The 26,146-nt window shown below is 46.6% G+C and overlaps 2 protein-coding genes across 2 annotated transcripts in view; both read left to right on the forward strand.

Annotated features, from left to right (window-relative positions):
* Window positions 1-15,021, forward strand: part of LOC109909471 (calsyntenin-2-like) — a 420,037-nt gene extending 405,016 nt beyond the window's left edge. Inside the window, exons 16-17 of the mRNA XM_031795495.1 lie at window positions 1,217-1,401; window positions 12,872-15,021. Coding sequence (XP_031651355.1) covers window positions 1,217-1,401; window positions 12,872-13,063 — 377 coding nt within the window. The 3' untranslated portion in view covers window positions 13,064-15,021. The remainder of the gene's footprint in view (window positions 1-1,216; window positions 1,402-12,871) is intronic.
* An 817-nt stretch (window positions 15,022-15,838) lies between these two features.
* On the forward strand, window positions 15,839-18,083 carry LOC109909519 (tripartite motif-containing protein 42-like). The gene is made up of 3 exons (XM_031796335.1): window positions 15,839-15,999; window positions 16,229-16,932; window positions 17,323-18,083. The coding sequence occupies exons 1-3, from the start codon at window positions 15,902-15,904 to the stop codon at window positions 18,081-18,083; spliced, it is 1,563 nt and encodes a 520-aa protein (XP_031652195.1). The 5' UTR covers window positions 15,839-15,901.
* Window positions 18,084-26,146: the final 8,063 nt, after the last annotated feature.

A 26,146-nucleotide genomic window follows, 5' to 3' on the forward strand; every position in this document is an offset into this window, starting at 1 on the left:
GACCCTCCGGTAACATTCTGTGTAGATTGTTCTGTTGGGAGACCGTACAGACCCTCCGGTAACATTCTGTGTAGATTGTTCTGTTGGGAGACCGTACTGACTCTCTGGTAACATTCTGTGTAGATTGTTCTGTTGGGAGACCGTACTGACTCTCTAGTAACATTCTGTGTAGATTGTTCTGTTGGGAGACCGTACAGACTCTCTAGTAACATTCTGTGTAGATTGTTCTGTTGGGAGACCGTACAGACCCTCCGGTAACATTCTGTGTAGATTGTTCTGTTGGGAGACCGTACAGACTCTCTAGTAACATTCTGTGTAGATTGTTCTGTTGGGAGACCGTACAGACTCTCTGGTAACATTCTGTGTAGATTGTTCTGTTGGGAGACCGTACAGACTCTCTAGTAACATTCTGTGTAGATTGTTCTGTTGGGAGACCGTACAGACTCTCTAGTAACATTCTGCATAGATTGTTCTGTTGGGAGACCGTACAGACTCTCTAGTAACATTCTGTGTAGATTGTTCTGTTGGGAGACCGTACAGACCCTCCGGTAACATTCTGTGTAGATTGTTCTGTTGGGAGACCGTACAGACTCTCCGGTAACATTCTGTGTGCATTCATGTATATACACTGGGGTGCCTTTAACATGAGAGAGATCAAAGGCTGTGGATTGGTGTTTAAAAAATGATCTCTCTCCTCTCTTCTTTCTCCTCTCCCACACCCTCCCCCTCTACATGTAATAAGGAAGCAGACTGAATCAAATGACCAATTAAAAGAGTCCTCTGTAGCTGGATGAATACACACATGATATAATATCTTATCTGAAGGAGAGAGAGAGAGAGAAGGCAGGGTGTTGATGTTATTTTGAGAGTATAGTACAGATCAGCACAACAGTTCAACATTACAGATCTAGGACCTTCTCTGTGTGTGTGTGTGTGTGTGTGTGTGTGTGTGTGTGTGTGTGTGTGTGTGTGTGTGTGTGTGTGTGTGTGTGTGTGTGTGTGTGTGTGTGTGTGTGTGTGTGTGTGTGTGTGTGTGTCTGTGTGTGTGTGTGTGTGTCTGTGTGTGTGTGTGGTAATGCTCTCGTTATGTGTGTGTGCATACTGAATACCTGAGATGTTTTGGTTGCGTGTATAACCAAGTATTTGATATGCTTGTGGGTGCATCATGTTACTTAACATACAGTATATTAACATGACCTTTCCTTACCCCCCCCAGGAGTCCCCAGTGCTGCCACAGTGGTGATAGTGATTTGTATTGCCACCCTGGTGGTGGTGGTTGTGCTAGGCATCTACCGTATTCACCTGACACACCAACAGGAGGGCAGGAGCTCAGACACAACCAAAGAGAGAGAGCTGGACTGGGATGACTCAGCGCTCAATATCACAGTCAATCCTATGGAGGTAAGGGGAAGAGGGGGACTGAAAACAAAACCGTGGGGGATGAATAAAGGAAGGAAGGTGAGTGTTGTACGGACCAGATGTTGGAACAGCCTTAAGTGCAGTCAGGATCAGGGGCAAAATACTGTCCAGTTTATTAACAGTGACAGGGGATTCCAGGTGAATGACAAAATCCTATGAATAGTTACATCATCAACAAAGGTATTTACTAAATTAACAGACTCTCGAAGTACAGGTTTGAATAGAAATCAAAAACCTAAGTCTCAATCAGGCCTACCCTGCCAAACCAACTTTAGTTGTGGTATACCAGGCTATGAACAGCCTCCCACACAGCTCACATACCAAACCAACTGTAGCAGGTTGGGGTATACCAGGCTATGAACAGCCTCCCACACAGCTCACATACCAAACCAACTGTAGCAGGTTGGGGTATACCAGGCTATGAACAGCCTCCCACACAGCTCACATACCAAACCAACTGTAGCAGGTTGGGGTATACCAGGCTATGAACAGCCTCCCACACAGCTCACATACCAAACCAACTGTAGCCTGTTGGGGTATACCAGGTTATGAACAGCCTCCCACACAGCTCACATACCAAACCAACTGTAGCAGGTTGGGGTATACCAGGCTATGGACATCCACCCACATAGCTTGCATACCAAACCAACTGTAGCAGGTTGGGGTATACCAGGCTATGGACAGCCTCCCACACAGCTCACATACCAAACCAACTGTAGCAGGTTGGGGTATACCAGGCTATGGACAGCCTCCCACATAGCTCACATACCAAACCAACTGTAGCAGGTTGGGGTATACCAGGCTATGGACAGCCTCCCACATAGCTCACATACCAAACCAACTGTAGCAGGTTGGGGTATACCAGGCTATGGACAGCCTCCCACATAGCTCACATACCAAACCAACTGTAGCAGGTTGGGGTATACCAGGCTATGGACAGCCTCCCACATAGCTCACATACCAAACCAACTGTAGCAGGTTGGGGTATACGAGGCTATGGACAGCCTCCCACACAGCTCACATACCAAACCAACTGTAGCAGGTTGGGGTATACCAGGCTATGGACAGCCTCCCACAAAGCTCACATATCCAAGATGGCGTAGCAGTAAGTCGTCCTGTCGTGTCGTGTCCCTTGTATATATTGTTTCTTTTTCGTTTTTTACATATCTTTCTTCGCATATCTCTTTAAAAACATTTTGCTAAACCTAAGCTTCCAAATACTCTCCTGCAACCCGCCTCACCCAATGTAGCTATTTTTCCTAAAGTATTTATATTTACTTCGGAACCGGAATCCCTCAACTGAAGCTAGCCAGCTAACCACCAGCTATGCTAGCGGTCTTCAGCTAACCGGTCATCAGCTAACCTTTAGCTCGGCAAGCTCTCGCCAGTTCGAACAACGCGACTCTAACCAGAGCATAACGGACCTATTTATTTTTCATCCCCGGATTCATCCCCGGATTCCCACCGCAAACGGAACATTTTTCAGCTGGATCTTCACAACTAGCTATCTAGCTAAACCGCAACCCCGGATGATTACTCCTGGCTAGCGTTTCCACCCACTTAGCTTGAAGCTAGCCCGGCCAGCTCACCTGTGCTACCACCGTAGCATACTCCTGGGCTACAATACCCAGGCCCACGACCGGTCTATCGATGTCACCGCATGAAGAGGAATAAACAGACTCACCCCATCGCGACGTCCCCCAAAGGCTAACTCTCTAGCCCTCGCTATCTCCCTTCTTGCTAATTCGGCCTGCTAACTGCTAGTTTGTCTAGCTCCGGTCCGCTAACTGCTACCTTGTTTAGCCCGGGCCTACGAACTGTTAGCTTGTTAGCACAGGCCTGCTAACCGTCTGAATCGCCACATCCCAAACACTCACTGGACCCATATTTACTTTCTATCTCTTTGATTTTTAATTTGTTTATACCTTCCGGAAACCTGCCTCACCCAATGTGATACGGAATCGTTATTATTTTTCACTTTTTAGAACACACTCAAGAACCTCCAGAAGCTAACCAGCTAACTAGCTACAAGCTATTCAGTCATTGTTAGTTTTTTTTTACCTGGATAACACTCGCCTGTCCAGCTTCCCTGCCCCATCCACCGCTGCCCCCTGGACACTGATCTCTTGGCTACATAGCTGATGCACGCTGGACTGTCCATTAATCACGGTACTCCATTCTGCTTGTTTGTTTTATCTGTTGGCCCCGTTGCCTAGTCAACGCCATTTTACCTGCTGTTGTTGTGCTAGCTGATTAGCTGTTGTCTCACCTACTGTTTTAGCTAGCTTTCCCAATTCAACACCTGTGATTACTGTATGCCTCGCTGTATGTCTCTCTCAAATGTCAATATGCCTTGTATACTGTTGTTCAGGTTAGTTATCATTGTTTTAGTTCACAATGGAGCCCCTAGTTCCACTCTTCATACCCCTGATAACTCCTTTGTCCCACCTCCCACACATGCGGTGACCTCACCCATTACAACCAGCATGTCCAGAGATACAACCTCTCTCATCATCACCCAGTGCCTGGGCTTACCTCCGCTGTACCCGCACCCCACCATACCCCTGTCTGCGCATTATGCCCTGAATATATTCTACCATGCCCAGAAACCTGCTCCTCTTATTCTCTGTCCCCAACGCTCTAGGCGACCAGTTTTGATAGCCTTTAGACGCACCCTCATACTACTCCTTCTCTGTTCCGCGGGTGATGTGGAGGTAAACCCAGGCCCTGCATGTCCCCAGGCACCCTCATTTGTTGACTTCTGTGATCGAAAAAGCCTTGGTTTCATGCATGTCAACATCAGAAGCCTCCTCCCTAAGTTTGTTTTACTCACTGCTTTAGCACACTCTGCTAACCCTGATGTCCTTGCTGTGTCTGAATCCTGGCTCAGGAAGGCCACCAAAAATTCAGAGATTTCCATACCCAACTATAACATCTTCCGTCAAGATAGAACTGCCAAAGGGGGAGGAGTTGCAGTCTATTGCAGAGAGAGCCTGCAAAGTAATGTCATACTTTCCAGGTCCATACCCAAACAGTTCGAACTACTAATTTTGAAAATTACTCTCTCCAGAAATAAGTCTCTCACTGTTGCCGCCTGCTACCGACCCCCCTCAGCTCCCAGCTGTGCCCTGGACACCATTTGTGAATTGATCGCGCCCCATCTAGCTTCAGAGTTTGTTCTGTTAGGTGACCTAAACTGGGATATGCTTAACACCCCGCCAGTCCTACAATCTAAGCTAGATGCCCTCAATCTCACACAAATCATCAAGGAACCCACCAGGTACAACCCTAACTCTGTAAACAAAGGCACCCTCATAGACGTCATCCTGACCAACTGGCCCTCCAAATACACCTCCGCTGTCTTCAACCAGGATCTCAGCGATCACTGCCTCATTGCCTGTATCCGCTACGGAGCCGCAGTCAAACGACCACCCCTCATCACTGTCAAACGCTCCCTAAAACACTTCTGTGAGCAGGCCTTTCTAATCGACCTGGCCCGGGTATCCTGGAAGGACATTGACCTCATCCCTTCAGTTGAGGATGCCTGGTCATTCTTTAAAAGTAACTTCCTCACCATTTTAGATAAGCATGCTCCGTTCAAAAAATGCAGAACTAAGAACAGATACAGCCCTTGGTTCACGCCAGACCTGACTGCCCTCGACCAGCACAAAAACATCCTGTGGCGGACTGCAATAGCATCGAATAGTCCCCGTGATATGCAACTGTTCAGGGAAGTCCGGAACCAATACACGCAGTCAGTCAGGAAAGCTAAGGCCAGCTTCTTCAGGCAGAAGTTTGCATCCTGTAGCTCCAACTCCCAAAAGTTCTGGGACACTGTGAAGTCCATGGAGAACAAGAGCACCTCCTCCCAGCTGCCCACTGCACTGAGGCTAGGTAACACGGTCACCACCGATAAATCCATGATTATCGAAAACTTCAATAAGCATTTCTCAACGGCTGGCCATGCCTTCCGCCTGGCTACTCCAACCTCGGCCAACAGCTCCACCCCCCCGCAGCTCCTCGCCCAAGCCTCTCCAGGTTCTCCTTTACCCAAATCCAGATAGCAGATGTTCTGAAAGAGCTGCAAAACCTGGACCCGTACAAATCAGCTGGGCTTGACAATCTGGACCCTCTATTTCTGAAACTATCCGCCACCATTGTCGCAACCCCTATTACCAGCCTGTTCAACCTCTCTTTCATATCGTCTGAGATCCCCAAGTATTGGAAAGCTGCCGCAGTCATCCCCCTCTTCAAAGGGGGAGACACCCTGGACCCAAACTGTTACAGACCCATATCCATCCTGCCCTGCCTATCTAAGGTCTTCGAAAGCCAAGTCAACAAACAGGTCACTGACCATCTCGAATCCCACCGTACCTTCTCCGCTGTGCAATCTGGTTTCCGAGCCGGTCACGGGTGCACCTCAGCCACACTCAAGGTACTAAACGATATCATAACCGCCATCGATAAAAGACAGTACTGTGCAGCCGTCTTCATCGACCTTGCCAAGGCTTTCGACTCTGTCAATCACCATATTCTTATCGGCAGACTCAGTAGCCTCGGTTTTTCGGATGACTGCCTTGCCTGGTTCACCAATTAACTTTGCAGACAGAGTTCAGTGTGTCAAATCGGAGGGCATGCTGTCCGGTCCTCTGGCAGTCTCTATGGGGGTGCCACAGGGTTCAATTCTCGGGCCGACTCTTTTCTCTGTATATATCAATGATGTTGCTCTTGCTGCGGGCGATTCCCTGATCCACCTCTACGCAGACGACACCATTCTATATACTTTCGGCCCGTCATTGGACACTGTGCTATCTAACCTCCAAACAAGCTTCAATGCCATACACCACTCCTTCCGTGGCCTCCAACTGCTCTTAAACGCTAGTAAAACCAAATGCATGCTTTTCAACCGATCGCTGCCTGCACCCGCATGCCCGACTAGCATCACCACCCTGGATGGTTCCGACCTGGAATATGTGGACATCTATAAGTACCTAGGTGTCTGGCTAGACTGCAAACTCTCCTTCCAGACTCATATCAAACATCTCCAATCGAAAATCAAATCAAGAGTCGGCTTTCTATTCCTCAACAAAGCCTCCTTCACTCACGCCGCCAAGCTTACCCTAGTAAAACTGACTATCCTACCGATCCTCGACTTCGGCGATGTCATCTACAAAATGGCTTCCAACACCCTACTCAGCAAACTGGATGCAGTCTATCACAGTGCCATTCGTTTTGTCACTAAAGCACCTTATACCACCCACCACTGCGACTTGTATGCTCTAGTCGGCTGGCCCTCGCTACATATTCGTCGCCAGACCCACTGGCTCCAGGTCATCTACAAGTCCATGCTAGGTAAAGCTCCGCCTTATCTCAGTTCACTTAGTTCACTGGTCACGATGGCAACACCCATCCGTAGCACGCGCTCCAGTAGGTGTATCTCACTGATCATCCCTAAAGCCAACACCTCATTTGGCCGCCTTTCGTTCCAGTACTCTGCTGCCTGTGACTGGAACGAATTGCAAAAATCGCTGAAGTTGGAGACTTTTATCTCCCTCACCAACTTCAAACATCAGCTATCTGAGCAGCTAACCGATCGCTGCAGCTGTACATAGTCTATTGGTAAATAGCCCACCCATTTTCACCTACCTCATCCCCACACTGTTTTTATTTATTTACTTTTCTGCTCTTTTGCACTACAATATCTCTACCTGTACATGACCATCTGATCATTTATCACTCCAGTGTTAATCTGCAAAATTGTAATTATTTGCCTACCTCCTCATGCCTTTTGCACACATTGTATATAGACTCCCCCTTTGTTTTCTACTGTGTTATTGACTTGTTAATTGTTTACTCCATGTGTAACTCTATGTTGTCTGCTCACACTGCTATGCTTCATCTTGGCCAGGTCGCAGTTGCAAATGAGAACTTGTTCTCAACTAGCCTACCTGGTTAAATAAAGGTGAAATAAAAAATAAAAAAAATTAAACATACCAAACCAACTGTAGCAGGTTGGGGTATACCAGGCTATGGACAGCCTCCCACATAGCTCACATACCAAACCAACTGTAGCAGGTTGGGGTATACCAGGCTATGGACAGCCTCCCACACAGCTCACATACCAAACCAACTGTAGCAGGTTGGGGTATACCAGGCTATGGACAGCCTCCCACATAGCTCACATACCAAACCAACTGTAGCAGGTTGGGGTATACCAGGCTATGGACAGCCTCCCACACAGCTCACATACCAAACCAACTGTAGCAGGTTGGGGTATACCAGGCTATGGACAGCCTCCCACATAGCTCACATACCAAACCAACTGTAGCAGGTTGGGGTATACCAGGCTATGGACAGCCTCCCACACAGCTCACATACCAAACCAACTGTAGCAGGTTGGGGTATACCAGGCTATGAACAGCCTCCCACACAGCTCACATACCAAACCAACTGTAGCAGGTTGGGGTATACCAGGCTATGGACATCCACCCACAGAGCTTGCATACCAAACCAACTGTAGCAGGTTGGGGTATACCAGGCTATGGACAGCCTCCCACACTGCTCACATACCAAACCAACTGTAGCAGGTTGGGGTATACCAGGCTATGGACAGCCTCCCACACAGCTCACATACCAAACCAACTGTAGCAGGTTGGGGTATACCAGGCTATGAACAGCCTCCCACACAGCTCACATACCAAACCAACTGTAGCAGGTTGGGGTATACCAGGCTATGGACATCCACCCACAGAGCTTGCATACCAAACCAACTGTAGCAGGTTGGAGTATACCAGGCTATGGACAGCCTCCCACACTGCTCACATACCAAACCAACTGTAGCAGGTTGGGGTATACCAGGCTATGGACAGCCTCCCACATAGCTCACATACCAAACCAACTGTAGCAGGTTGGGGTATACCAGGCTATGGACAGCCTCCCACACAGCTCACATACCAAAACAACTGTAGCAGGTTGGGGTATACCAGGATATGGACAGCCTCCCACACAGCTCACATACCAAACCAACTGTAGCAGGTTGGGGTATACCAGGCTATGGACAGCCTCCCACATAGCTCACATACCAAACCAACTGTAGCAGGTTGGGGTATACCAGGCTATGGACAGCCTCCCACACAGCTCACATACCAAACCAACTGTAGCAGGTTGGGGTATACCAGGCTATGGACAGCCTCCCACATAGCTCACATACCAAACCAACTGTAGCAGGTTGGGGTATACCAGGCTATGGACAGCCTCCCACACAGCTCACATACCAAACCAACTGTAGCAGGTTGGGGTATACCAGGCTATGGACAGCCTCCCACACAGCTCACATACCAAACCAACTGTAGCAGGTTGGGGTATACCAGGCTATGGACAGCCTCCCACACAGCTCACATACCAAACCAACTGTAGCAGGTTGGGGTATACCAGGCTATGAACAGCCTCCCACACAGCTCACATACCAAACCAACTGTAGCAGGTTGGGGTATACCAGGCTATGGACATCCACCCACAGAGCTTGCATACCAAACCAACTGTAGCAGGTTGGGGTATACCAGGCTATGGACAGCCTCCCACACTGCTCACATACCAAACCAACTGTAGCAGGTTGGGGTATACCAGGCTATGGACAGCCTCCCACACAGCTCACATACCAAACCAACTGTAGCAGGTTGGGGTATACCAGGCTATGAACAGCCTCCCACACAGCTCACATACCAAACCAACTGTAGCAGGTTGGGGTATACCAGGCTATGGACATCCACCCACAGAGCTTGCATACCAAACCAACTGTAGCAGGTTGGGGCATACCAGGCTATGGACAGCCTCCCAAACTGCTCACATACCAAACCAACTGTAGCAGGTTGGGGTATACCAGGCTATGGACAGCCTCCCACATAGCTCACATACCAAACCAACTGTAGCAGGTTGGGGTATACCAGGCTATGGACAGCCTCCCACATAGCTCACATACCAAACCAACTGTAGCAGGTTGGGGTATACCAGGCTATGGACAGCCTCCCACACAGCTCACATACCAAACCAACTGTAGCAGGTTGGGGTATACCAGGCTATGGACAGCCTCCCACACAGCTCACATACCAAACCAACTGTAGCAGGTTGGGGTATACCAGGCTATGGACAGCCTCCCACATAGCTCACATACCAAACCAACTGTAGCAGGTTGGGGTATACCAGGCTATGGACAGCCTCCCACACAGCTCACATACCAAACCAACTGTAGCAGGTTGGGGTATACCAGGCTATGGACAGCCTCCCACATAGCTCACATACCAAACCAACTGTAGCAGGTTGGGGTATACCAGGCTATGGACAGCCTCCCACACAGCTCACATACCAAACCAACTGTAGCAGGTTGGGGTATACCAGGCTATGGACAGCCTCCCACATAGCTCACATACCAAACCAACTGTAGCAGGTTGGGGTATACCAGGCTATGGACAGCCTCCCACACAGCTCACATACCAAACCAACTGTAGCAGGTTGGGGTATACCAGGCTATGAACAGCCTCCCACACAGCTCACATACCAAACCAACTGTAGCAGGTTGGGGTATACCAGGCTATGGACATCCACCCACAGAGCTTGCATACCAAACCAACTGTAGCAGGTTGGGGTATACCAGGCTATGGACAGCCTCCCACACTGCTCACATACCAAACCAACTGTAGCAGGTTGGGGTATACCAGGCTATGGACAGCCTCCCACACAGCTCACATACCAAACCAACTGTAGCAGGTTGGGGTATACCAGGCTATGAACAGCCTCCCACACAGCTCACATACCAAACCAACTGTAGCAGGTTGGGGTATACCAGGCTATGGACATCCACCCACAGAGCTTGCATACCAAACCAACTGTAGCAGGTTGGAGTATACCAGGCTATGGACAGCCTCCCACACTGCTCACATACCAAACCAACTGTAGCAGGTTGGGGTATACCAGGCTATGGACAGCCTCCCACATAGCTCACATACCAAACCAACTGTAGCAGGTTGGGGTATACCAGGCTATGGACAGCCTCCCACACAGCTCACATACCAAAACAACTGTAGCAGGTTGGGGTATACCAGGATATGGACAGCCTCCCACACAGCTCACATACCAAACCAACTGTAGCAGGTTGGGGTATACCAGGCTATGGACAGCCTCCCACATAGCTCACATACCAAACCAACTGTAGCAGGTTGGGGTATACCAGGCTATGGACAGCCTCCCACACAGCTCACATACCAAACCAACTGTAGCAGGTTGGGGTATACCAGGCTATGGACAGCCTCCCACATAGCTCACATACCAAACCAACTGTAGCAGGTTGGGGTATACCAGGCTATGGACAGCCTCCCACACAGCTCACATACCAAACCAACTGTAGCAGGTTGGGGTATACCAGGCTATGGACAGCCTCCCACACAGCTCACATACCAAACCAACTGTAGCAGGTTGGGGTATACCAGGCTATGGACAGCCTCCCACACAGCTCACATACCAAACCAACTGTAGCAGGTTGGGGTATACCAGGCTATGAACAGCCTCCCACACAGCTCACATACCAAACCAACTGTAGCAGGTTGGGGTATACCAGGCTATGGACATCCACCCACAGAGCTTGCATACCAAACCAACTGTAGCAGGTTGGGGTATACCAGGCTATGGACAGCCTCCCACACTGCTCACATACCAAACCAACTGTAGCAGGTTGGGGTATACCAGGCTATGGACAGCCTCCCACACAGCTCACATACCAAACCAACTGTAGCAGGTTGGGGTATACCAGGCTATGAACAGCCTCCCACACAGCTCACATACCAAACCAACTGTAGCAGGTTGGGGTATACCAGGCTATGGACATCCACCCACAGAGCTTGCATACCAAACCAACTGTAGCAGGTTGGGGCATACCAGGCTATGGACAGCCTCCCACACTGCTCACATACCAAACCAACTGTAGCAGGTTGGGGTATACCAGGCTATGGACAGCCTCCCACATAGCTCACATACCAAACCAACTGTAGCAGGTTGGGTTATACCAGGCTATGGACAGCCTCCCACATAGCTCACATACCAAACCAACTGTAGCAGGTTGGGGTATACCAGGCTATGGACAGCCTCCCACACAGCTCACATACCAAACCAACTGTAGCAGGTTGGGGTATACCAGGCTATGGACAGCCTCCCACACAGCTCACATACCAAACCAACTGTAGCAGGTTGGGGTATACCAGGCTATGGACAGCCTCCCACATAGCTCACATACCAAACCAACTGTAGCAGGTTGGGGTATACCAGGCTATGGACAGCCTCCCACACAGCTCACATACCAAACCAACTGTAGCAGGTTGGGGTATACCAGGCTATGGACAGCCTCCCACATAGCTCACATACCAAACCAACTGTAGCAGGTTGGGGTATACCAGGCTATGGACAGCCTCCCACACAGCTCACATACCAAACCAACTGTAGCAGGTTGGGGTATACCAGGCTATGGACAGCCTCCCACACAGCTCACATACCAAACCAACTGTAGCAGGTTGGGGTATGCCAGGCTATGGACATCCTCCCACATAGCTCACATACCAGAGCTAGAACATCAATCAGAATAACAGGCATCTTCATTACACCCACATTTACATTTACGTAGCAAGTGTTCATGTCCACCTGAACATGGCATCCACTTGGAGGTTTGAAAAAGTTTAAATTACTGCATTTAAAGATTAAACTGAAATGTGTCACAATGCAACTTGACCAAACATTTCCTTGACACATAATTAGCCTTATGCAACAGTGGCAAAAAAAGAACATAACAACAGTATACCATTAGGATATATGATTTACTAGATATATGGGGGGGAAATGAACACGCTTGTCACACCCTGACCTTAGAGCCTTTTTATTTCTCTATTTGGTTAGGTCGGGGTGTGATTTGGGTGGGAATTCTAGTTTTTCTATTTCTTTGTTGGCGGGTATGGTTCCCCATCAAAGGCAGCTGTCTATCGTTGTCTCTGATTGGGGATCATACTTCCCACCTTAGATTGTGGGATATTGTTTTTGCACAGTTGCTGTCTAGCCCTGCAGAACTTTATGTTCGGTTTTGTATTTTGTTGTTTTGTTGGAGTTCAGTATTCAAAATCATGAACACTTTCCACGGTGCGCTTTGGTTTCATTCATCTAACGACGAACGTAACAACGCTAAACAATTTATGGGGAAGGGGAATTCAAAAATGAGTGACGAGAGCTCCTGAGTCAGCTTCATCACAGCATCTGAAATAGAGTGAGTAACTGAAGTTTGAGGGCAGAGGGACGAATGGCAGGAAGAGGAGAGAAGGGGAGAAATGGGACATAGTGAAACAGAGTAGGATACACAAGGGCCACAGTAATCAGCTCCGGAACCTGTCACACACCTGTTGCCTCTCTGTGCCCCATGCAGAACTTCCAGGAGCCACAGGGAGCTGAGGAAGAAGCCAGCGAAGAGGAAGAGGAGGATGAGGAAGATGATGACATCACCAGCGCCGAGTCAAACGACAGCGAGGAGGAGGAGGAGGTCCCAGCAGCTCTCAGTGTAAAACAGGGCAGCAAGAGGGGCCAGCTGGACTGGGACAACTCTACATTAACCTGCTGAATACAATCACACATACACACTGACGCACACACAAACACACACACACAAACACTAATATACACACACACACACGCTGAGGCATCAATATACACACTACCATAAAATCAATTGTTTAATCATGAGAGACGACCTGAGATTTTTCTCAATTGAGTCAACATCTCCCCCTACTGGTGAAAATGGAAATGGTGACGAGAATAGAATGAGCACTAAAGTAATACACACGTGTCAAACACACACACACACACACTCACATACAAGCGAACAACGCCAGCCTGTACTCCATTTAAAAATACTCCTTTCCTTAATGTCAAATCATCTGGTGTTAACTAAAGGCTACAATGTGGTACTCCAATGCTGTAATACTATCTTGTGGTCCTGAGTCAGTACCACAGACCTCAAGCCCTAGTCCACAAGCTGACAGCTTATCTACTGTTTTATACTGAGACTGTGAAAAAACAACCAAACTAAATGTTAAAATACTCTACACAGCTGAAATTGCTCGTCAAACATCTGATTTCCACCTATTTTTTCAGGGTCTAAAATCTCATCTGAAAAACTGTGGTCCTATAGGTCGCCATGATCCTTTGTAATGGTTTCTTTCCCATAGGCACATAGTGGTACAGTCCACTGTGCTAGAGTTAGCTTGGTACAGTGAGATAGTTAAGATGGTCCAGTCCAATATAGGGAAACTCCTTCCATCCTTACCATGTTATCTGTGTACAGTATATCATACCTTCTGTCCATTGCATCAAATACAAATTTAAGGCATAACAAGAAAAAAATATTATTGCATTGATTTGCAGTATTTTAATACCTGAAAAATATTTGAGGTTTGTTGCAATGGAATATATTTGATTTAATACTGCTTATTTAATCCTGGATGAGGTGTCCTGGTGATTTTAAAGAGTTATGCCGTCCCCATTGGCACTAAACAGTCTTTATTTGTTTTTCGATTGATGTGCTGTTGGAGATGTTGTACTTACCTGAGGCATAGTCATGCAGGTGCCACATTACAGAATGTTCAGAAATGTGCTGCATAGAACTGACACGTTTCTCTGTCATGCAAAACAATAACCATGTCAGCTCTGTGCATTTCAATTCTATCTTCAATATTGTGTATATACATTGCACACAACTGAATAAGCACCCAGGTGAAAGTTGGCTTTTTCTGTTCTGTTTCTTGGACACACTACGAGAGAGGAGGAACCTTGTAAATGTGTATATGTTCCTCTTACCTGTAGATACTAACTAGAGTAGGTGACCCCGCCCTGAACCTAGCAAGCCCCTCCCTCTTTTCTTCTGTATGTATGCACATAACCCCGCCCATGTCAATTAAATCTGTACATATTACACCAAACCCTGCCCTGCTCTCTGTGTTTGTATCTCTATGTTCAGTTCATTCCAAATGGCTATGCTTTCTGTCTGCTAAGACAGGCAAGTTAAACCAACTAAAGCCCAACTTAAGCCCAACTTAAACTGGTTAATGGAAATGTATACGGTCTTCTATCTTTCTGTAGTCAATACCAGCAAGCCCCCTTACCCCTATCTTACACAGTCTGCCTAATATAAAATGTTACTTTACCTGGCATGAGGAGAATTTGAAAGTTTCTATTTTCTACATTTGGGTATTTGACTGTGTGACCCTGCTTGATGTAATCCTTTCCAGGGATAGTCCTTCGGTTCTATCTGGGAGAACCCTGTCTTGAAGAGCCCGTGTATAGCTAGCTATAAGTTCATGTAAAGTGTTCAACAGTTGTGTAGGGTTACACCTGTGCTTGTGACGTGAGACCTTGTCCTCAACCTCCACCATGTTACTTTCAGCTCCTGAACCCCTCTCACACCTGTACCCCTACCCCCTTGGAACTTTTGCTAGACTTTGCATCAACCCTCCCCAATGTTCTCCCAGAGTTTGTTTTAGAGGTGGAAGGTGAAAATAAATATGAACCTTGTAAAATGGGTAAAAGCTTTTTTAGTTTTTCTTGACGTTTTCTTTGGACTGTTTTCTTAGGTTCCTTTGGATGGTCACTACAGCACTTTCTGTAAATGGACCAATAAAGAGTTGTTTTAGAATCTAGCTGTTTCTCTCGTTCATTCTGCAGTCACAGATCAATTTGTTCAATACAGAAAACTAGGGGGAATTCAAATGGAGTGGGAAATACTCAGCAGCCGGGTCACTAGTTAGTCATATAGTTAAGACTATGGATATTTTAGGCTATGAAAGGTATTAGGCCCATCTAACCGTTTAAACTGAGGGCAATGCTCAACACAGCATCTTCATTGCGAGAAGACGGATCACCTGCAACTTCGGATTTGAACGTTCACATTTAATCCAATGTCTCCATCTAGTGGACATCTCTAGTGGTATGTTTGGTGGTGTTTAATCAACTTGTTTCTCACTGAGGAAATCAGCCATAGCGGACCCTATTATAGGGCATGGAATTTATTCACGTTACGACATGATACGGCCGCCGCGGACGGCGCTGTTATAATTACGTCATAGATGGCCGCAAGTTTACGTCATAGTAAAACAGTTGAGATATTCCCGCAAGATTCACATTTTGATCACACACCGACGTGCTGAAGAACGTAAGTGCCTCAGTAGCCCTCCACCTGCAATCCAATGAAAAATGCAAAGGAATTAACCAGATTAGGCTAATTGTGTTAAAGTGTCAACATTGGGTAATTAAATATAAAGATCTCTATTAGAATGTGCAAGGAAATGTAAGCTAATACGTCAAATATAAAGTAGGCTAGCCTAATGAGTGACATCTAATAATGACTTCTTTAGGATATCTCAGCACATAAAATACAACTAGGAATCACTTATCTAATACAATAATGCCTGGTACTGATTCTGAATCTGGCTGTTGGCCACGCTTGAGATCTTCAAAGAAGCGCTCCAACCCCAAAGCCAAACACACAGGAAAGGAGATAGGGTAAGAAACTGATTTTAAAAAGCCTAACAAGTACTGAAGTAGTGCCAAATATGATTTTTATGTTTTGTATAGACAGGAATAACTGTTGTAGTTATCTGAAAATGGCTGGCGTAGTTGTGGAGGGAGGATATTGTACTGTAACAGTGATGATATGATGTATGTAGGCTACATTAGTATTTTTCTCCAGCTCTCCCCTCTGAACCCTAAGCCTGCCTGTTACCTCTTCTAGCGCTCAGGATGCCCAGACCAAAGCTGAGCTAGACCCGATGACCCGCTCCCTGGCTCTCCACCTTTGCTGCCCAGCCTGTGACACTCTCCTCCTCCAGCCTGTGTCTCTGCCCTGTGGCCACTGCCTCTGCCAGCCCTGCCTGGAAGGCATCCGCAAGAAGCCCTCCAGCACCAAGGCCTCTGATGCCCAACAGGCCCAGCCCTACTCCCAGTGCCCCAGTTGCCTGGTTCACTACTCCCTCCAGCCTGGCGGGGCCTGGCCCTTCCCAGAGAATCTTCTTCTGGCCAATGTATCTGAGCAGCTCCTAGAGAGGCTGGAGGGCCTGAGGCGGGTGAAGCAACCCAAAAACACCCGGGCCAAGGACACATCCCTGAGTGTGTGCGAGATCTGCTCTAAGCAGCGCGAGGCCCAGAGCTACTGCCGCACCTGTGGCCTCAACAACTGTGCCAAGTGCCTGAGAAAACTCCATGGCAACCGGTCATTCCAGGCCCACGTGCTGACGGAGCCCGTGGAGGGTGGGTGCCGCGATCCATGCCCCACCCACCACGACAGCTCCCTGTCCCACTGTTGCCTTGACGATGGAGTTCTGGGGTGCCAGGGGTGCATGGAACAGGGGCACCAGGGACATGACGTGTCACCCGTCCACGAGGCCCGCGCCCGCAGGGAGGTGGGCATCCGCAATTCACTGGAGCAGGCTGAGAAGGGTAAGGTCACATCTACTGCTCTATTGTTTCTTAGACTCTTTATATAAGTTCCACTAAGGGCAGTTTATCTTTGTATTCATTTTATGGATTTATGTTGTTAATTTGAAGTCTTAATGTTGCTGCACAAACAGCTTTGGTTCAGTTAATTAGCTTTCATAAGTGCAGCCAAAATCTACCAGAGTTCAGCTTTCACATCTTAATTACTGCAAGTAAAAAATACATTCTCCAAACCACATCTCTGTGAACCACAGTAATGGTAGCCGTTATGTCAAACATCTTACTCCGTTGTGGCAATTGAGTAAACTCAAAGTAAATGAATTGAAAGTTAATTAATACAGGAAGTTAAGTTTGTATCAGATGTTTATTGCTGCCCTTGTCACGTGGCTGTAGTGAAGTCCCAGTGTGAAGCCGACATGGTGTCCATGGACCAGTTGAGGGCCCGAACGGGCTCCGACGGTGCCGAGCTGAGACGCCGCATGCGCGAGGGCTTCCTGTCTCTCCGTAATGTCCTGCTAGACCAGGAGGCGGCACTGCTCTCCCACCTGGACATCCTGACCTCCAGTACCTGCAGCGGTGCCAGGGACTTCCTCCAGACCTCTGCTCCACTCCTGGGCTCCCTGACTGGGCTGGAGGTGATCTCTGAGCAGGCCCTCTTGGAGCCCGACACCGTGGCCTTCCTGACTGGGGCCATGGCTCTGACCCAGTGGCTGCAGAAGGTCAACGGGGACATCCACCGCCCTGCCCTGACTCTCCAGGAGGGGGAGCCCTTCAAGGGGGTGAAGATGGACTTTGACGCCCTCCTTAGAGACCTGCAGGGCCTTCTGGGGACCCACCTCCACTGGAAGAGCCCTGAAGTGGATGCAGTGGTTGCATCAGCGACCAGCGTGGAGTCAGACGTTTTGGAGGGGTGCTGCGAGGTGTTGCAGGTGCCATCCTGCCCAGGGACCCCCCACCGCACCCTGGCCCTGGCGGACTCCCCCCTGAGCCCCCGGAAGCCCAAGAGCCCCAGAAAGCTGGTGATGGAGGAACAGCTGGGCATGTCGGCTGGGGACTGCAGCGATAAGGAGCGCCACCTGCTGCCCAGGCCCCCCATCATCTACCAGCACATCGTCAGCGGAGAAACTGTGGAGGTACAGTTACACAGCAACTAGGGACTTATTATAAACTTCAAATGTATTGTTTTATATCTATGTGAAGTTATCCAATATGATGATAACTCTATTTGTCTGTGTAGATCTTCTGGATGCTGCCCATGGGCGAGGAGGTGGAGACCTTTGACATCCACTTCCAGGATGCTGTTACCGTGGGGATGGCCATGGAGGAGGGGAAGGGAGTGGTCCTGGTGGGGCTGAAGACCTGCAACCTGCAGACAGCCGGGCTCCGCCTAGACACACACTACCTGTTCCGGGCACGCTCTGTCAACAGCCACGGGGCCGGGGAGTGGAGCTCCTCCTACAGGGTGAGTACAGTACTATATGACCAATGACATTCACTGACTGACTGTGAGGCCAATTCTATTTTAAGATACATTATATTACTGACAACTAACTTGAGTTGTGTTCATGTTGTCATTGTTCCCAGGTGAACACCGAGCGCCAGGGAGACGAGGCCAAGGCAGCCGTGACACAGGAAATCTAACTCTTACAACAGGAAATGAAGAACCCACACATCATATGTCACTTACAATCTGTCTTTTCCACATACACTGCATTATCAGGCAGAAACATACACTGCATTATCAGGCAGAAACATACACTGCATTATCAGGCAGAAACATACACTGCATTATCAGGCAGAAACACACACTGCATTATCGGGCAGAAACATACACTGCATTATCAGGCAGAAACATACACTGCATTATCAGGCAGAAACACACACTGCATTATCGGGTAGAAACATACACTGCATTATCAGGCAGACACATACACTGCATTATCAGGCAGAAACACACTGCATTATCAGGCAGAAACATACACATGCATTATCAGGCAGAAACATACACTGCATTATCGGGCAGAAACACACTGCATTATCAGGCAGAAACATACACTGCATTATCAGGCAGAAACATACACTGCATTATCAGGCAGAAACATACACTGCATTATCAGGCAGAAACATACACTGCATTATCAGGCAGAAACATACACTGCATTATCAGGCAGAAACATACACTGCATTATCAGGCAGAAACATACACTGCATTATCAGGCAGAAACATACACTGCATTATCAGGCAGAAACATACACTGCATTATCAGGCAGAAACATACACTGCATTATCGGGCAGAAACACACTGCATTATCAGGCAGAAACACACTGCATTATCAGGCAGAAACATACACTGCATTATCAGGCAGAAACATACACTGCATTATCAGGCAGAAACACACTGCATTATCAGGCAGAAACACACACTGCATTATCAGGCAGAAACATACACTGCATTATCAGGCAGAAACATACACTGCATTATCGGGCAGAAACATACACTGCATAATACAAATATAGCAAGCTACTTTGAAAAAGTGAGCTATTGAATTTTTTCACCAAACACAATGCTTTGTGGAATTTGTTCTTAACTAATAAATAATGGTTACTTAAAATTACATTGTATTGACCACTTGACAATAGAAATTATAGTCTTTAGTCACGTCTCGGTGCCCAGTGCAAACAGCGGAAATCCTTCTTTAATCACCTATGAAACAAAACAATCATTAGTATCAGGCTAACGAGTCCTAGGTGACCCTCTCGTTATACAACATTAAATAATGACATCCTATTACCCCCAGCAGCAGCCCTCTGCTACTACAGCCCACACCACTCTCAAGGACATGGTAATACACTCATTCTAATTAACTCACTTCAGAAAGTGCACTGTCCGGAAAAATGATGTAAGCTAAATGCTAATGAGTGGCTAAAGTGTCACGTACAGTAGGTGTTACACCGTGGTGTGTGTGAGTGTTGTTTGGCTAATTACTGGTCCACCCGGTGAGTGGTTGGTTATATGAGGGTTGGTCTGGGTGATAGTCTGTAAGGTGAACATGGTGTTTGTATTGTAATATGAGTCATCTGCTCCACTATGAGAGGCTGTTAACCTGCAATATCACACTTCATCTAGTGTGATATTGGCATCGCTCTATTTCTCTCTCTTTCTTTCTCTCTGTCTCCCTCACTCTCTCTTTCATTCACACACATTTACACAAGCAGCTCAATTCTGATATTTTCCCACTAATTGTTATTTTTCCCAATCAGATCAGCTGTTTTTCCAAAAATTGGGCAAAAGATCAGATTTGGGCTGCCTGTGTAAACACAGCCTTATAGTTCTGTCTTTCTCATCAGCTTTTCTGTGTTCTTTGCTGAGATTTACACATTGATCATAGTCATCTTTTCTATTTTCTTCAAAATCTACATACTGCATCATCTTATCAATTATCATCCTTATCATCATCGTTACCATCACCATTGTCTGTGAAGAAAGATAGGATTTATGGCACAGTGTTATTTGAGGATTCATCAGAGATAACACTGTAATTTTACCTGATTGTGTACTTACTGTAGGAATATGAGAAAGTGACTTGATTTGAAATGTTACAGTGCAGTAGGCCTGCTCCTCCTGGACAAGTACAAAGTTACAGTGCAGTAGGCCTGTTCCTCCTGGACAAGTACAAAGTTACAGTGCAGTAGGCCTGATCCTCCTGGACAAGTACAATGTTACAGTGCAGTAGGCCTAATCCACCTGGACAAGTACAATGTTACAGTGCAGTAGGCCTGATCCTCCTGGACAAGTACAATGTTACAGTGCAGTAGGCCTAATCCACCTGGACAAGTACAATGTTACAGTGCAGTAGGCCTGATCCTCCTGGACAAGTACAATGTTACAGTGCAGTAGGCCTGATCCTCCTGGACAAGTACAATGTTACAGTGCAGTAGGCCTGATCCTCCTGGACAAGTACAATGTTACAGTGCAGTAGGCCTGATCCTCCTGGACAAGTACAATGGTTTAAAATATCAGAAATGACCAGAATTGACCAAAAGATGGCAGCATAGATCCTACCAGCACGGGAGCAGGTGAGTTTAGTATGACATGGTTTTGACCTTCAGTCAAGAGTTTGATCACCAGAGTTTTTGCTGGTGATCATGTTTGTATAATAACAGAGTGTAGCACACAAAGTCAGAGGAACTGGGACTCATGCCGAGCACAAATGACTGGCTTACATTTGAGGGCTGACGTCAGTACAAACACAGCAGGGGTGACGTTTGTGGACAGAGAGGGAGAATCTTAATTGTATACTCCTCGTGTCCTCTCTCTCCTCGCCTCCTCTCAAAACCCATTGGATGAGAAAGCCAAAGGTCCCTCCCCTATGACTTTCTCCTCCAATGGGTTTTGAGAAGGAAGAGAGGAGAGAGGACGCGAGCAGTACGCAATTGAGATTCTCCCATACAGTAAAGCCTGTGATCCTTTTGGCATAGTGACTCATTGTGAATCGATGCATGTGTTCGTTATAAGATTGTGTTTGTAAGGTCAGGAGGCCATACAGTCATCCGAAGGTGTTGATGTTATCTGCAGAACATGCACAACACACACACACGCAGATAAACACACACAGCTGTAAGGGGTTTAGGCAATGTCACTGGTACCGCCTTAAGGCTGTGGGTTCCAATTATTCTTTGTGTGTGTGTGTGTGTATTAGAGTTGCTAATTTGAGATGAACCCTGAATAGGCAGTGGTTGACATTTGAAAAGGTTGAGATGGAGGGTGGGGGGGTCTCACTCCTATTCTGACAAAATAATTGGTCCCCTTGTGCGGAATGGACAGAGGATAAAGCATTGAGACTCAAGCTTTTGCCCTAGCTAGTCCATAGCCCAATTATTGTAAAAATCAAATAAATACCTATGCTTACAATATACTGTGGTAGGCAAAATGTATTGCCATGTCACTCAGTCTTTCTCTTTTCTTCTCTATCTCCTCCATCTCTCAACATCTGTTCTCAGTATGCAGTTTTGCAAAACTCATATTTATTCAATAATAAGAAGCGATAAGTAGGAAAGGAAGCAGTGGGAGAGAGAGAGATGATGAGAGAGAGATGATGAGAGAGAGAGAGAGAGATGACGAGAGAGAGAGAGATAGATGATGAGAGAGAGAGATGACAAGAGAGAGAGAGAGAGATGACAAGAGAGAGAGAGAGATGACGAGAGAGAGAGAGAGAGAGAGATGATGAGAGAGAGAGAGATGACGAGAGAGAGAGAGAGAGATGATGAGAGAGAGAGAGAGAGATGACGAGAGAGAGAGAGAGAGAGAGAGAGAGATGACGAGAGAGAGAGAGAGAGGATGATGAGAGAGAGAGAGAGAGATGACAAGAGAGAGAGAGAGGAGAGAGATGACTAAGAGAGAGAGAGATGACGAGAGAGAGAGAGAGATGATGAGAGAGAGAGAGAGAGATGATGGGAGGGAGAGAGATGACAAGAGAGAGAGAGAGAGATGACGAGAGAGAGAGAGATGACGAGAGAGAGAGAGAGATGATGAGAGAGAGAGAGATGATGAGAGAGAGAGAGATGACGAGAGAGAGAGAGAGAGATGATGAGAGAGAGAGAGATGACGAGAGAGAGAGAGAGATGATGAGAGAGAGAGAGATGACGAGAGAGAGAGAGAGAGATGACGAGAGAGAAAGAGAGATGACGAGAGAGAGAGAGAGAGATGACGAGAGAGAGAGAGAGAGAGAGATGATGAGAGAGAGAGCGATTGAGATAAAGTGAGAGAGCAAGAGAGAGAGAGAGAGAGAGAGAGACACACACACACATTTAAATGCAAACAAAACACTCGCCCACATATAAGGTGAAGTGAAAGAGAGTTCAGCACAGTGGAGGCAATATAGGCTGTTACTCATTTTCCTGGTTTTTAATGAGCAGAAAACATGGTGGTGTTTGACTGTCAATATATGATGATCAGATCAATCTGGTTTAGTGACACACTGGGTAGGAAATTAGATGAGAAACACACTATCACATTTGAGATGAGAAACACACTATCACATTTGAGATGAGAAACACTATCACATTTGAGATGAGAAACACTCTATCACATTTGAGATGAGAAACACTATCACATTTGAGATGAGAAACACTATCACATTTGAGATGAGAAACACTCTATCACATTTGAGATGAGAAACACTATCACATTTGAGATGAGAAACACTATCACATTTGAGATGAGAAACACTATCACATTTGAGATGAGAAACACTATCACATTTGAGATGAGAAACACATACAGTGCATTTGAAAAGTATTCAGACCTTGACTTTGTTCTAATTTTGTTACACTACAGCCTTATTCTGAAATGCATTAAATAAAACATTGTCCTCAATCTAGACACAATACCCCATATTCTTTTTTTAACCAGAAATACCTTATTTCCATACGTTTTCAGACCCTTTGCTATGAGAATTGAAATTGAGTTCATCCTTTAGATGTTTCTACAATTTGATTGGAGTCCATCTGTGGTAAATTTAATTGATTGGACATGATTTAGAAAGGTACACCTGTCTATATAAAGGTCCCACAGTTGTCAGTGCATGTCAGAGCAAAAACCAAGCCATGAGGTTGAAGGAATTGTCCGTAGAGCTCGAAGACAGGATTGTGTCGAGGCACAGATCTGTGGAAGAACCCAGTGGCCTCCATAATTCTTAAATGGAACTGAGCAATCAGGGGAGAAGGACCTTGGTAAGGGAGGTGAGCAATCTGGTCAATCTGACAGAGCTCCAGAGTTCCTCTGTGGAGATGGGAGAACCTTCCAGAAGGACAACCATCTCTGCAGCACTCCACCTTAATGGTAGAGTGGCCAGACGGAAGCCACTCCTCAGTGAAAGGCACAGCCCGCTTTGAGTTTGCCAAAAGGCACCTAAAGGACTCTCAGACCATGAGAAACAAGATTCTCTGGTCTGATGAAACCAAGTTTGAACTCTTTGGCCTGAATGCCAAGTGTCACGTCTGGAGGAAACGTGGTACCATCCCTTCGGTAAAGCATGGTGGTGGCAGCATTAGTCTGTGGGGATGTTTTCAGCGTCAGGGACTGGGAGACTAGTCAGGATTGAGCGAAAGATGAACGGAGCAAAGTACAGAGATCCTTGATGAAAACTTGCTCCAGAGCACTCATGACCTCAGGGTGAAGGCTCACCTTCCAACAGGACAATGACCCTAAGTACCCAGCCAAACCAATGAAGGAGTGGCTTTGGGACAAGTATCTGAATGTCCTTGAGTGGCACAGTCAGAACCCAATCGAACATCTGAAAATAGCTGTGCAGCAACGCTCCCCATCAACCCTCACAGAGCTTGAGAGGTGTACCAAGCTTGTAGCGTCATACCAAGGTTTTTTATTTTTAATACATTTGCTAAAATATCTAAGAACCTGTTTTTGCTTTGTCATTATGAGGAAATACATTTTTTAAATACATTTTAGAATAAGGTTGTAACGTAACAAAATGTGAAAGAAATCCATGGGTCTGAACATTTTCTGAATGCACTGTATACACACACACACCGTTTGTCTGTAGCTCACAGCACACACACAGTCTGTCTGTAGCTCACAGACCCAGCAAAATGCTCACTAAGACATAAGCATCCAACTGATGATGATCATTCATAGCCTGAGAGAGATAGAGAGAGAGAGAGAGAGAGAGGGGGAATGAGAGAAAGAAAGAGAGAGAGAGAGGGGGGGGGGGAATGAGAGAAAGAAAGAGAGAGAAGGGGAGAGAGAGAGAGAGAGAGAGAGAGAGAGAGAGAGAGAGAGAGAGAGAGAGAAAGGGAAAGAGGGAAAGAGGTGAAGAGAGAGTAAGAGAATTTCCATAGTTCTATGAAAGTGCTGAGCAGGCAGCTGTTAGTCAAGCGTCAGGTGTGTCAACAGCAATGAGAACACATCCATCTGGTAGTCTGACCACACACACACACACAATGATATGCAGGCTGATCACAGCACAGAATAAGCATACCCCAGGCACCATTTGAACCATTCTAAGGTTGAATATAGTCAAGACATTAAAAAATATGTATACCGTCGGGCGATCATTGGTAATGTGTATAATGACAAAATATAATCAATGTGGTTGTACAATGACTTGTGATCAATGGTGATGTTTAGTATTGGAAATGATTTCATGCTATTTCGATATCCTGTCCCTGAGGCCAGAATCAATAGGCCTTAAATCATAACGTCTATGTCTACTATCTGGTCTACCTTCATGTAGGCCTGTCTTACTCTCTTTAGACCTATTAGGAGAAGAGCCTACACGCATGTATTCAAGGCTATAGCTGTGTATGCCTTAGCCCTAGATTATAACTCAGTCATTGGACAAAGGTGTCGTCTGAGGGGGGAGTTTTGTTAAGAGCCGCAACGCTCGGTCTGAACATTAATACACATCGCTTGTGGTACGGTTTTGGAAGCCTAAGGGCCTTATCTTTCATAATGGAAATCATAAAAAAATGGCAAAGGTTAAATTGATACATTGCTTTATAGGGTTAGGATTCCTACACTACCATACTTCTATGTTACCAGGCTTGTTTACGGAAATCAGACAGAAGACAGAGTGGACCACATGTGCTAATTATCTGTCTGCGTCTCTGAACACCTGTGTGTAAACATGTTGTCACTGAAGAATACTGTCAGCTGTGTTACATCCAGTGAAAACAGTTTACAGTAAGTGTACATTGTGCATTTGTGAAATAGTTTGTATGTGATATTAAAGTAGAGGGATTTATGCTTCTTGGGCTCCTGAGTGGCGCAGCAGTCTAAGGCCCTGCATCTCAGTGCTAGAGGCGTCACTACAGACCCTGGATTGATCCTGGGCTGTATCACAACCGGCTGTGATCGGTCGTCCCATAGGGCGGCGCACAATTGGCCCAGCGTCGTCAAGGTTAGGGGAGGGTTTGGACGGGGTAGACCATCATTGTAAAATAAGAATTTGTTCTTAACTGATTTGCCTAGTTATATAAATAAATAGAACCATACCGCAATTGAGAATTGATTTACTTTTAGATCGAGTATTTGGCTGTTTGGCTTCCAGAGCCAATTCACCCTTTAAATAGAAGGTCCTTGGACTAAGGACAAACGTTAGGCTCCTTTAGTCCAACATTTGGCTATGTAGGCCTATAATATGCCAAACAAAAATATAAACGCAACATTCAACAATTTCAAAGATTTTACTGTTACAG

This window comes from Oncorhynchus kisutch, linkage group LG18, assembly GCF_002021735.2.
Source record: "Oncorhynchus kisutch isolate 150728-3 linkage group LG18, Okis_V2, whole genome shotgun sequence".
Taxonomy (NCBI): domain Eukaryota; kingdom Metazoa; phylum Chordata; class Actinopteri; order Salmoniformes; family Salmonidae; genus Oncorhynchus; species Oncorhynchus kisutch.

Coding starts and splice junctions, on each gene's coding strand:
- LOC109909519 (XM_031796335.1), top strand. CDS start 15,902: ATGCCTGGTACTGATTCTGAATCTGGCTGTTGGCCACGCTTGAGATCT. Junction 16,000..16,228: donor CACACAGGAAAGGAGATAGG/GTAAGAAACTGA, acceptor TACCTCTTCTAG/CGCTCAGGATGCCCAGACCA. Junction 16,933..17,322: donor ACTGGAGCAGGCTGAGAAGG/GTAAGGTCACAT, acceptor ACGTGGCTGTAG/TGAAGTCCCAGTGTGAAGCC.